This window comes from Populus euphratica, unplaced genomic scaffold (assembly GCF_000495115.2).
Source record: "Populus euphratica unplaced genomic scaffold, PopEup_1.0 scaffold46.1, whole genome shotgun sequence".
NCBI classification, from domain to species: Eukaryota; Viridiplantae; Streptophyta; class Magnoliopsida; order Malpighiales; family Salicaceae; genus Populus; species Populus euphratica.
This window is the reverse complement of record NW_011499852.1, coordinates 1,296,230-1,307,965: the sequence shown is the minus strand read 5'-3', so window position 1 is coordinate 1,307,965 and position 11,736 is coordinate 1,296,230. Positions and strand designations below refer to the sequence as shown.

At 36.7% G+C, this 11,736-nt stretch overlaps 1 protein-coding gene across 1 annotated transcript; it reads left to right on the top strand.

Moving 5' to 3' along the window:
• Positions 1 to 321: 321 nt before the first annotated feature.
• LOC105121797 (pleiotropic drug resistance protein 2-like) lies at positions 322 to 9,300 on the top strand. Its single transcript, XM_011020598.1, has 20 exons — positions 322 to 1,322; positions 1,396 to 1,516; positions 1,843 to 1,931; positions 2,147 to 2,231; positions 2,351 to 2,641; positions 2,761 to 2,851; positions 3,139 to 4,039; positions 4,275 to 4,435; positions 4,589 to 4,692; positions 4,837 to 5,002; positions 5,089 to 5,172; positions 5,529 to 5,665; positions 6,118 to 6,450; positions 6,581 to 6,871; positions 6,989 to 7,072; positions 7,418 to 7,551; positions 7,637 to 7,864; positions 8,083 to 8,254; positions 8,392 to 8,646; positions 8,797 to 9,300. Exons 1-20 carry the CDS (start codon positions 934 to 936, stop codon positions 9,067 to 9,069), a joined length of 4,389 nt encoding a protein of 1,462 aa, XP_011018900.1. The 5' UTR covers positions 322 to 933; the 3' UTR covers positions 9,070 to 9,300.
• The last annotated feature ends 2,436 nt before the right edge of the window (positions 9,301 to 11,736 follow it).

Below are 11,736 nucleotides of genomic sequence, written 5' to 3'. Positions count from 1 at the left end.
TTGTTTATTAGTTAATAAATAATAGATAATACATATTTTAATAAATGATTCGTGGATATCCGTGCATGGTATGGAGCGCTTGTCTGCCGAACTCATCCACATCCCTTTGACTTTCTAGAAGGCGAGGCAATTAACGGAACGACCACTAACGGTGGGAGAGGCTGGAGGCTGGAGGCTGCTCAACATTATGATTGTTAAATATCACGTGCAAGTAGCATGTGGGCCTCCATCCACCTCGGCAGATCAATTCTGCCGCCTGATAAAAATATTATATAAATTGGTTTTCTTTATTCCAATAATATTAATTAATAATAAAGGAATGATGCTGGTGTTTTTTGAAGGCGAAATTTCTTTGTTGACTGACTCGTTGATGGCGGATGAGAGAAGAAATGGACGGTTGAATGGAAAAGGTACCGGCTACTAGAACAAGGCGTGACAACGTAAAGAATCAAACGCCAACGAACTAAAAAAACACGGAGACGGCGAGCATCGACGCTATCCCTTCGAATTTTCACAGTACTACGGAGAAGATAACAAACTTTGATGGGGAGGGGGAGAGTCGTGCTATTCAAACTTAAATTAGAGAAGCCGGCAACTTGACTGGAGACTACCCTGCCAGCCCTCCATTTGACTTGGTGGTTATTTCCCATTCTCCTCTTTTAAATAGTCTTTCCTCTAATTCTTAACATCCACATTTGCCAAATCCCGAGCTTTCTTTCAATGTTAAGAGACAGAGAGTCACGGGTCCTCTTGGCGGAGCTTCAGGTTTCTTTCCCCAACCATGAATGGTGAAATACCTGTAGAATTAGTCAGATCGAATTTTATTTACTACTTTTAGCTGTTAAAATCATTAAGTAAAGCTTAGTTATAAAGACAACGGGGCAGAATTGCAGACAAGTACTACTGGTTTTGTTTTTATAACTACGTGCAAAGATGGCGGCAGTTTTAGCCGGAGATGATCTGGCAAGATCAATGAGCAGCAGCAGGAGGAGCTTTAGTTACAGGAGCTGGGCGTCTGCTAGCATAAGAGAAGCATGGACTGCGCCGGTGGACGTTTTCAGCCAGAATAGCGGGAGGAGGCAGCAGCAGATGGACGACGACGAGGAGCTGCGATGGGCAGCTATCGAGAGATTGCCGACTTATGATCGGATGAGGAAAGGGGTGCTAGGGCAGGTACTTGATAATGGAAGAATAGTTCAAAGTGAGGTTGATATAACAAGGCTTGGAATGCAAGATAAGAAGCAGTTGATGGAGAACATACTTAGAGTTGTTGAAGAAGACAATGAAAAGTTTCTGAGGAGAGTTAGAGACAGGACTGATAGGTATATAGTTTTCCCTTTTCCTTTTCCTTTTTTCTGTTTGATTGAGAGGTTTAATTAATTTCTCCATGTATAGGGTGGGGATTGAGATTCCAAAGATTGAAGTTCGATTTGAGCACTTATCCGTGGAGGGTGAAGTTTTTGTTGGGAGCAGAGCACTTCCTACCTTACTTAATGCCACGCTGAATGCAGTAGAGGTGCTTCTTCTTCTTCTTCTTCTTCTTCTTCTTCTTCTTCTTCTTCTTCTTCTTCTTCTTCTTCTTCTTCTTCTTCTTCTTCTTCTTCTTCTTCTTCTTCTTCTTCTTCTTCTTCTTCCTCTTCTTCTTTTTAACTGATTATAAAAAGAGGGTGGTGAATTTATTTTTTCTTGAAGCTTTGTTCTCATTTTGAATTGATTATGATTAAATTTGTTAATGATTGTTGACATGAGCTATATAGTTGTTTTGTGTGTGCCATTTTGATCAAGTGAAACATGGATGATCACTCATTCCGTGTTCCTGTTCTAATTTTTCTTGTATATTAGAGTATTCTTGGATTGGTTGGGCTTGCTCCATCAAAGAAGAGAACAGTTCAGATTCTTCAAGATATCAGTGGAATTGTCAAACCATCACGGTATTTTTCTGAAACTACGGATTGATATATTCTGATTCCTCTTTGAGTAGGAACAGAATGATTGCAAAAGGGGTGTGTGTGTGTGGTGGGGGGTGGATGCTTGTATGCTGAATATCTGTTCTTCATCTTCTTTCATCTTGTGTTTATCAGATGGAAAAATCAATTCTTGTTTTTTTAGTCCTCATGTTTATTATTGCTCACATGGTCATTTTCAGGATGGCCCTACTTCTGGGTCCTCCAAGCTCGGGGAAAACAACAATGCTAATGGCACTTGCAGGCAAACTCCACCGGGAGCTAAGAGTATGCTTCATGAATCTTGAAGCTTAATCATTTCCGGTTTATTAGCCTTTGCCTAACTGGCTGTATGATAAGTTATTTAATCTCAGCATGAACTTTTTTAATCTTCTCTTTGTGAACAGTCATCCGGCAAAATCACCTATTGTGGGCATGAATTGAAAGAGTTTGTTCCTCAGAGGAGTTGTGCTTACATTAGTCAGCATGATCTTCATTATGGAGAAATGACAGTCAGAGAGACATTGGATTTTTCTGGACGCTGCTTAGGTGTGGGCACGAGGTATGAACTGCTGGCGGAACTCTCTAGGCGTGAGAAAGAAGCAGGAATTAAGCCAGATCCAGAAATTGACGCGTTCATGAAAGCCACAGCAATGTCAGGACAGGAACATAGTTTGGTCACAGATTATACTCTCAAGGTTTGGTTACTTTCTGCATTTAAAGTTGGTCCATTTTTATCCTGTTCTTACCTTTTTTTTGCTACTTTATTGAACAACTCAAGTTGCAAGATTGACTCCATAAGAATCTTTAACTGCAGATACTCGGATTGGATATTTGTGCTGATATTTTGGTTGGGAATGACATGAAAAGGGGTATTTCTGGAGGGCAGAAGAAGCGTGTGACTACCGGTAACGCCCCCTCTCCTCAGTAGATTTAACTAACTGTTGAACATAGAAAAATCCATTCTCTTGCGATCCCAATTGTCACTTACTAGTATCAATAATGCTTGCTGTCAGTTCTTTCAAAATTTGTTCAAACACCAGCTGTACCGGTTATCTTTTCAGTAAACTCTGCTTTTGGAAACCTATAATGTCTATGCTCCTGAAAACTCATTTTTCTCCATTTGCTCATCTTCAATAAATTTTTCCTTTTGACAATGTTGCTTGCTAAGACGCATCGTGTAAACTGAATGCAGGAGAGATGTTGGTGGGACCAGCAAAGGTTCTTTTAATGGATGAAATATCTACTGGGTTGGACAGTGCCACTACTTTCCAGATTTGCAAGTTCATGAGGCAAATGGTCCATACCATGGATGTAACTATGATAGTTTCTCTCCTGCAGCCAGCACCAGAGACATTTGAGCTTTTTGATGACATTATCCTGCTTTCAGAAGGTCAGGTTGTCTATCAAGGTCCACGCGAGCATGTCCTTGAATTCTTTGAACACATGGGTTTCAGATGCCCTGATAGGAAAGGAGCTGCCGACTTTTTGCAAGAAGTAACTTCCAAGAAGGACCAGGAACAATATTGGTTCAAAAAGAATATACCTTACAGATTTATTTCAGTTCCTGAGTTTGTGCGAGGTTTCAACTCTTTTCATGTCGGCCAACAACTTGCTTCAGATCTTAGGACTCCTTATGATAAGTCAAGGGCCCATCCGGCTGCATTGGTCACAGAGAAGTATGGCATCTCAAATTGGGAGCTGTTCAGGGCATGTTTCTCAAGAGAGTGGCTGCTGATGAAGCGGAACTCTTTTTTGTATATATTCAAAACAACCCAGATAACAATCATGTCAATAATTGCCTTCACAGTGTTTTTTCGGACAGAAATGAAAGTGGGGACTGTACTAGGTGGACAAAAATATTTTGGAGCATTGTTTTTCAGTCTAGTCAATGTGATGTTTAATGGGATGGCAGAACTTGCAATGACAGTTTTCAGGCTCCCTGTCTTCTATAAACAGAGGGATTTCTTGTTCTTTCCTGCATGGGCTTTCGGCTTACCAATATGGGTGCTCAGGATTCCATTATCGTTAATGGAATCAGGAATATGGATTATCCTAACATATTACACAATTGGTTTCGCTCCTTCTGCTAGCAGGTAAGAAGGGTTTGAAGTTTTGCAATTGCCAACTCCTTTTCATTTGAACTCCATTTGCACTTGCTGGGAACTTTTTTTTTCCTCTCTCCTTTATCAAGTTGCGGATGGCCTCTTAGTTAGATGCTAGATTTTCATTATATTTTTTCATTTACTAATTCTTAGGATAAATATATTGAGTGAATTTACAATCGCTTCAATAACTTTAACCAACAAACATCTCCTTTTTTTTCTTCAGGTTCTTCAGACAGTTCCTTGCATTTTTTGGCATACATCAGATGGCTCTGGCCCTCTTTCGTTTCATTGCTGCTGTTGGAAGAACACAAGTGGTTGCAAACACACTAGGGACCTTCACCTTGCTTTTGGTTTTCGTGCTCGGAGGATTCATTGTTGCCAAAGGTAAGCAGACAGCCCTTCTACTAATGCATCTAGTATTTAAGGCCAAACACCATCTAATCAACTTGTTATTCCTTTCAACAAAACTTGTGAATCCTTTAGATTCTCTCTAAGGAAATGATTTAGTTAAGCATTCTTTTCACCCTTTGGCTACAGACGACATTGAGCCATGGATGATCTGGGGCTACTATTCCTCTCCTATGATGTATGGACAGAATGCCATTGTCATGAATGAATTCCTTGACGAAAGATGGAGTGTGGTAAGATGTCTTAATTTAGATTTTCATTTATTATAGATACACTATTCTTTTAATTTCAAATTTAAATGGGTGTTATGGAGCCTGCAAGCTTTTTGCACCAAAAATAAATCATCATCAAAGTTCTATAACGTTTTTTCATTGCAGAATAATACAGACAGAAGTTTTGCTGAACCAACTGTTGGGAAAGTGCTTCTGAAGGCTAGAGGCTTCTTTACTGATGATTATTGGTTTTGGATTTGTATTGGAGCACTCTTTGGGTTTTCACTTTTATTCAACGTTTTATTTATTGGAGCATTGACTTTCTTGAACCGTAAGTCACTCAGCCTGATGCTCATTCTGGGTTATTGGATGGGGATGAAATTTCAATATGACAAATGTGTGGAAATTCTTTTTCAGCTTTGGGTGACTCAAAAGCTGTTGTTGTGGATGACAATGCGAAGAACAATAAGAAATCATTATCTGGACAACAGAGAGCAGAAGGTCTGACACTTTCAAAACCTTTTCCTTTTCTGTTGTTCCCTTCCCTTCACTTTTTGCAGATATAGCACGTTTAACCAAGTCAGTTATGGCTCTAACTTAATTCAAGAAGGTAGCATACAATATGCCTGAACATGAGTTTTAGTTGAAAAGATTGACATTGTGATGATATTAACATATCCCAGTCCAATCTTCAGAAAATCCCCAACTGCCTCAACTGCCCTCATACTGGAAGGGATAAGTGTCTGGAAAATGGAAAAATTCACAGTCGTGACATTTACATCTTGCTATTGTAAACATGCTTATTTTGTGGAATCGAGCTTCTAGGATATTATATTTTATTCTGTGATCAATTACAGGTATTGCTATGGCAACGAGAAATTCCACAGAAATTGGTGGCGCAGTGGATAATTCAACAAAAAGAGGAATGGTTCTGCCATTCCAGCCCCTTTCACTTGCATTCAACCATGTGAGCTACTATGTGGATATGCCTCCTGTAAGTCATCATCAAGTTTTTCAATTTCTGGGGCATTTACACCGAAGTTTTTCATTCTTGAAACTTTTTCTGTGCGAGATACACTCGATCTGTATACCTAGGGATGTTGTGGATCGCCTGAAGGTTTCATGTCAGGAAACATGTGTACATTGTTCTTGATTAGAAAACATATTAGCCTCATAGATAACATTTTCATATGTAAATTCCTCACCCTTAGGTAACATTGAAAGTTCACTGCTACTGGCCAAAAGTTTCAACTCTGGAACACATGAAGATTCTTGATCTGTTTCAATGCATTGAAGAGTTAAACTGATTTTCAACTTACAATAGAATAAAATAAAAACTTATTCCCATGTTAAAGATGAATTGCAGGCAGCTTATGTTCCCCTAGAGAAAAAAACTTAGTTTTTATTGTTGGACATTGAGATCAAAGGTTGTTTTTTCCATGCCAGGAAATGAAGAGTCAGGGAATTGATGAAGAGCGTCTTCAACTGCTCAGAGATGTTAGTGGTGCTTTTAGACCAGGGATATTGACTGCACTTGTGGGCGTAAGTGGTGCTGGGAAGACCACCTTGATGGATGTGTTAGCTGGAAGGAAGACCGGTGGTTACATTGAAGGAAGTATTAACATCTCAGGCTATCCGAAGAATCAAGAGACATTTGCTCGTGTGAGCGGTTATTGTGAACAGAATGACATTCATTCACCTCGTGTTACTGTTTATGAGTCTCTTCTGTACTCAGCCTGGCTCCGTCTTTCTAAAGATATAGATACAAAAACCCGAAAGGTATGTAATGTTTCTCAGTAATCAGTTATTCCTGGATTTTTTAAAAGTCTTTTTTCTTCAGGGATCTTACCCTCCCTTAATTTCGTTGTACGATTTATTATTCTTATGATCTTCACTATATGGTCCACAGATGTTTGTTGAAGAAGTTATGGAATTGGTTGAGCTAAATCCCCTAAGAGATGCCTTAGTTGGACTTCCAGGTTTAGACGGCCTGTCAACAGAACAAAGGAAAAGATTGACCATAGCAGTGGAATTGGTAGCTAATCCCTCTATCATATTCATGGACGAGCCAACTTCTGGTCTTGATGCTAGAGCTGCTGCTATTGTGATGCGTACTGTCAGAAACACTGTGGACACAGGTAGAACTGTTGTGTGCACCATTCATCAGCCTAGCATAGACATTTTTGAAGCTTTTGATGAGGTAAATTTCAAATTTTTGAATGTTGCCTTTTGATTTTGATTTTGATTTTGGTTTCCCCCGCTTTTTTTTTTTATGCGTGTCAAATTTGAATGCAACTTGATATTTTTCTTGTTCCAGCTGTTGTTGATGAAAAGAGGAGGTCAAGTCATTTATGCCGGATCTCTTGGTCACCGTTCTCACAAGCTCATAGAATATTTTGAGGTGACAATTTCTCCTGTCCTGTTTCCATCTATGATTCCTTTAGCATCAGAGAGAATTTTTCCTTTCTTCTGGGGAATAAATAGTAGGGTTACTAATCGTGCCTTATGTCCATGCATGTCTCCTGATCATTCCCACTTCCGAGGCATTGAAATCAAGTAGTCTAATACTGTAGAATGTTATTTCAAGTTCTAGCGAAATAAATTGTGATCTAACAACCAAGCCTCAATCCCAAACTAGATGAGGTTGGCTCCAAGGATCATTTTGAGCCATTCCGCACAACCATTATCAAAAGCATCCATATCGACAGAAATTATGATATTAACTAATATTTTTATTTAAATACAGGCTATCCCAGGTGTTCCCAAGATAAAAGATGCATATAACCCTGCAACATGGATGCTCGAAATTAGTGCTCCTTCAATGGAGGCACAACTGGATGTAGACTTCGCAGAACAATATGCCAACTCCTCTCTCTATCAGTAAGCCTGGATATATCATGATAGCCATGCATTGCCTGGAGTTTTTGTAGCTTTCTTCTTATTTCCTATGTTGAAATGCTTTCAGGAGGAATCAGGAAATTATCAAAGAGCTAAGCACACCAGCACCAGGATCCAAGGATCTCTACTTCCAAACTCAATACTCCCAAACTTTTCTTACTCAATGCAAAGCTTGTTTCTGGAAACAGCATTGGTCTTACTGGAGGAACCCTCGTTATAATGCCATTCGTCTGTTCATGACATTAGCCATTGGAATAATATTCGGTCTCATCTTTTGGGACAAAGGACAGAAGACGTAAGGCTTTGAATTCTGTCTTGAAAAATAATTGTTGTACCCATACTATTTATTGCTTACTTTATTACCAGTATACAGCAGGAGTAGCCTGTATTTTGTTCAAAAGAGAGGGAAACGTTCCTGATTTTGAGAACTTGCACATTTTTTGAGTGCCATGTGTTATCTTCTTGCTTTCAATTCTGCACTCATACTGACGGGTATATTTGATTTGTTAACAGATTTAGCCAGCAAGATCTATTGAATGTTTTCGGAGCCATGTACGCGGCGGTGCTTTTCCTTGGTGCAACCAATGCTGCGGGGGTGCAGTCTATAATTGCTATTGAGAGAACAGTTTTCTATCGCGAAAGAGCAGCTGGAATGTACTCCCCAATGCCTTACGCTTTTGCGCAGGTAAAAATATGCGGGAAGCCTCTTTTAATTTACGGGACAATTTCTACCACCATCCTCCATCCTTTTCTTAATTCACCATCGGTAGGACTCTAATGTCGTTATACATGCTTTCATCCTGACGGGATAATTTCTTGCAGGTGGCTATAGAAGCAATTTATGTAGCAGTACAAACTATTGTTTATAGCATTATCCTTTTCTCCATGATGGGCTTCGAGTGGACGGCTGCAAAGTTCTTGTGGTTCTACTACTTCATATTCATGTGCTTTGTTTACTTCACATTGTTTGGGATGATGGTTGTTGCATTGACCCCTGCCCCACAAATTGCTGCCATTTGCATGTCCTTCTTCACGTCCTTCTGGAACTTGTTCTCTGGTTTCCTTCTTCCTAGGCCTGTAAGTAATCTTAAACTCAGCTGCATTATATTTAATAAATCATTCGCAATGTTGTTATTTATAATTGATGAATGATGATGCACGCTTTCCACCCTAAACCCTCGTTTCCTTGTGTAAATAAAAACTAATAATTTTGCTCATTCATGACAGCAAATACCTATTTGGTGGAGGTGGTACTACTGGTGTTCTCCAGTAGCTTGGACATTATACGGCCTCGTGACATCTCAAGTGGGTGAAAAAACCAATGAAATCAGCGTACCTGGCGAGTCTGAAGATGTGCCAATCAAGCAATTCCTCAAAGGATACTTGGGATTTGAATATGACTTTCTTCCTGCCGTGGCTGCCGCCCATCTTGGATGGGTTGTCCTCTTCTTCTTTCTGTTTTCCTATGGTATCAAGTTCCTCAACTTCCAGAAGAGATAAAACCTACAGCTTCACTACTATAGTCCTAGAACAGTTCAATAATACAGAAAATCAAAGGTGTAATTATTCATTGATGGGGAAGCTAAACGTCACCCCTGTTTTTGGCCTTGTTTTTTTATTTTTTTTTCTTTTTACCCTCTCGATCTCGTGTGTATTACTATAGCATTCTTTTGAACTGGCTCTCACAAGGTCAGTTATTAATAAAACGTCAACAGATGTGTTACTGCAGAATCAACAAGCTGAATCAAATGTTTAGTTCAGTCCCTTCTTTTCTTTTCCTTTCCTTTTTACAACAACTTTTCTATTTTTCCCTTCATGAGATATGCATTAGATTCAGTTCTTCGTTGAAAAAAAGCTTGGGCTTTTTGTTTTTTGGCCGAGAACAACAAGCACTAATATGCATCCATCAGAATCTCTTTCTTTCTAGAAGCTTTATATTCGAACCTCTCCGTTGTTGGAAGAATTAGTACTTTGGTCACCCACGAATGGCATTTTCATTGATACCTTGGAAAATCTTCAAAAGGTACTAGTCTTGTTTTGTGGATCTAGACTTTTATGCTCAAAATAGATTTGATATTAGATACGTCCACGGACCCACCAAATTTTTTTCAGCGAAAAAAAAGAGAGGAAAAAAACTTGAGATACGGGTGATTGATTTAATTAGTATTTTAAATAGGGTGATTAGAAAAACGTAGCAATAATAAATAAATTGAAAAAAAAATAATAGTTAAAGAAAGATAAAAAAAACTTCATCCAGGCCCAGATCATCAATAATTTAATATTAAAAAGAAAAATGAATAAAATTAATAAAAAATAATAATAAAATCTCAATTTAACCGGGTTAACTCACAAGCTTTACAATCCTGAGTATAAAATTAGGATAATCTCAAAAAAAAAAATGGGAAAAAAATTCAAAAATTAATTTCTAATAAATCAAATGAGAATTTGATAATTTTATAAAAAAATAAAATAAATAAAATAAAGCTTAATCTCTAGAAAATAAAATATTGAAAGATAAAAATTAAAAAATACATATAACTAAAAAAGATAAAAAAAAACTTGATTCGGTCCCATCTAAATCAAAATACAAAATCTTTGATCCAATCTAATACCAAGATAATTGTGTTTAAAAGAAAATTAAAAGAAATCATGAAATTCAATTATCGAATAATTCAATATTAAAAAATAAAAAAAAATAATTTGAAAAGCAACTGAAAAAAATATGAATAAACTTGAATTAACTTTATAAATTCTGTGATCATAAACATAAAATCAGAATAACCTAATAAAAAAATATATAAAAACTAATTTTTAATAAATTATATATTGAAAAATAAAAATAATTAATTTAATCTTGTCATATACAATAATTTTAAATTTTTTCATGCAAAATCAACTAGTCATGAAATGTCAAAATAATTTCCATAATCTCGAGCATATGTAAAAATGAAATCTAAAGAGAACATAAAAACCTAAGACAACAAAAAATTATCTTCCAAGTCCAAATTGAAAAAATCTTGCAGCTTGAAGATTAAAAAAATTAAGGGAACAGTAAATAAAAATTCATGAGAGAATGTATAGTAAAGTAATAATATAATACAGTTAGAAAAATGATCAGCAAAACAACACAATTTATATACATTCTAATTGAAAAATAAGATATTCAAACTAATTAAAAACATGATATTTAAAAGAAATTATAAAATGAATTGTATAAAATACAATGATGAGAGAGAGAAAAAGGCATTTAAGATGCACCAAAACTCCAATTATGATATTTTTAATATTATTAAAAAATTTTTAACAAAATAAATTTAACTATACTAGGAGAAGTCACCAAAAATAACATAATTGGGTTACTCTTGTTCAAAAGCTGTGACTAGCTCAATTGTCTTTGGTAGCAAGTATTTGATTGTTATTTATAATTTTTTTAATATTATTGAATTTATGTGATTAAGATTTTTTTAATAATATTATCAGGGTTGCAATTGAAGTTTTAAATTGTTTTTAAAATCTATTTTTTTATATTTTTTATACATCTTATTTTATATTTTTTTAAATATTAGGTTTCTAAATCTTGATTACTACTCATTTTTAAACTACAACATATCTTATTATATATATTTTTTAAAATATCAGGTTTCTAAATCGTGACTACTACTTATTTTTAAATTGCAACATGTTTAAAAGGTCTGATCTCACCATTTTTTTATTTAATTTTGCTATTTTACGAATTAAAAAAAAAAAACAGTGATACTTTTCGAAAAAGGGAAAAAATCCTCATAGACGGAAAAAGTTAACGAGAGAAAGGAAGGAAAAAGAATGTACCAAAAAGATCCATCGGAGAACAGAGACTCAATCAACATGGCAAAAAGGCCTCCTTTCCCCGGACGGAGAGATGGCCCACTAACAGCCACACGTACATCCAAGGCCTTTCATTTCTGATCTTTTGCCAGTGACACGTAGCATAAAATGAAAGCAAAAGGGGCCCACATGGAGTGGATGCTGAATAAAAAAAGAGAGATAGAAGTGAGATGGACGATGGAGAATGATTCTGATACAGTGATAGGACCCACAGAACCCCATCCCCATTCTCCATTGCACACGTATTATGTACGACACTCTGCCACTGGATGGTTTCCTATAACAATAATAATAACACTACAA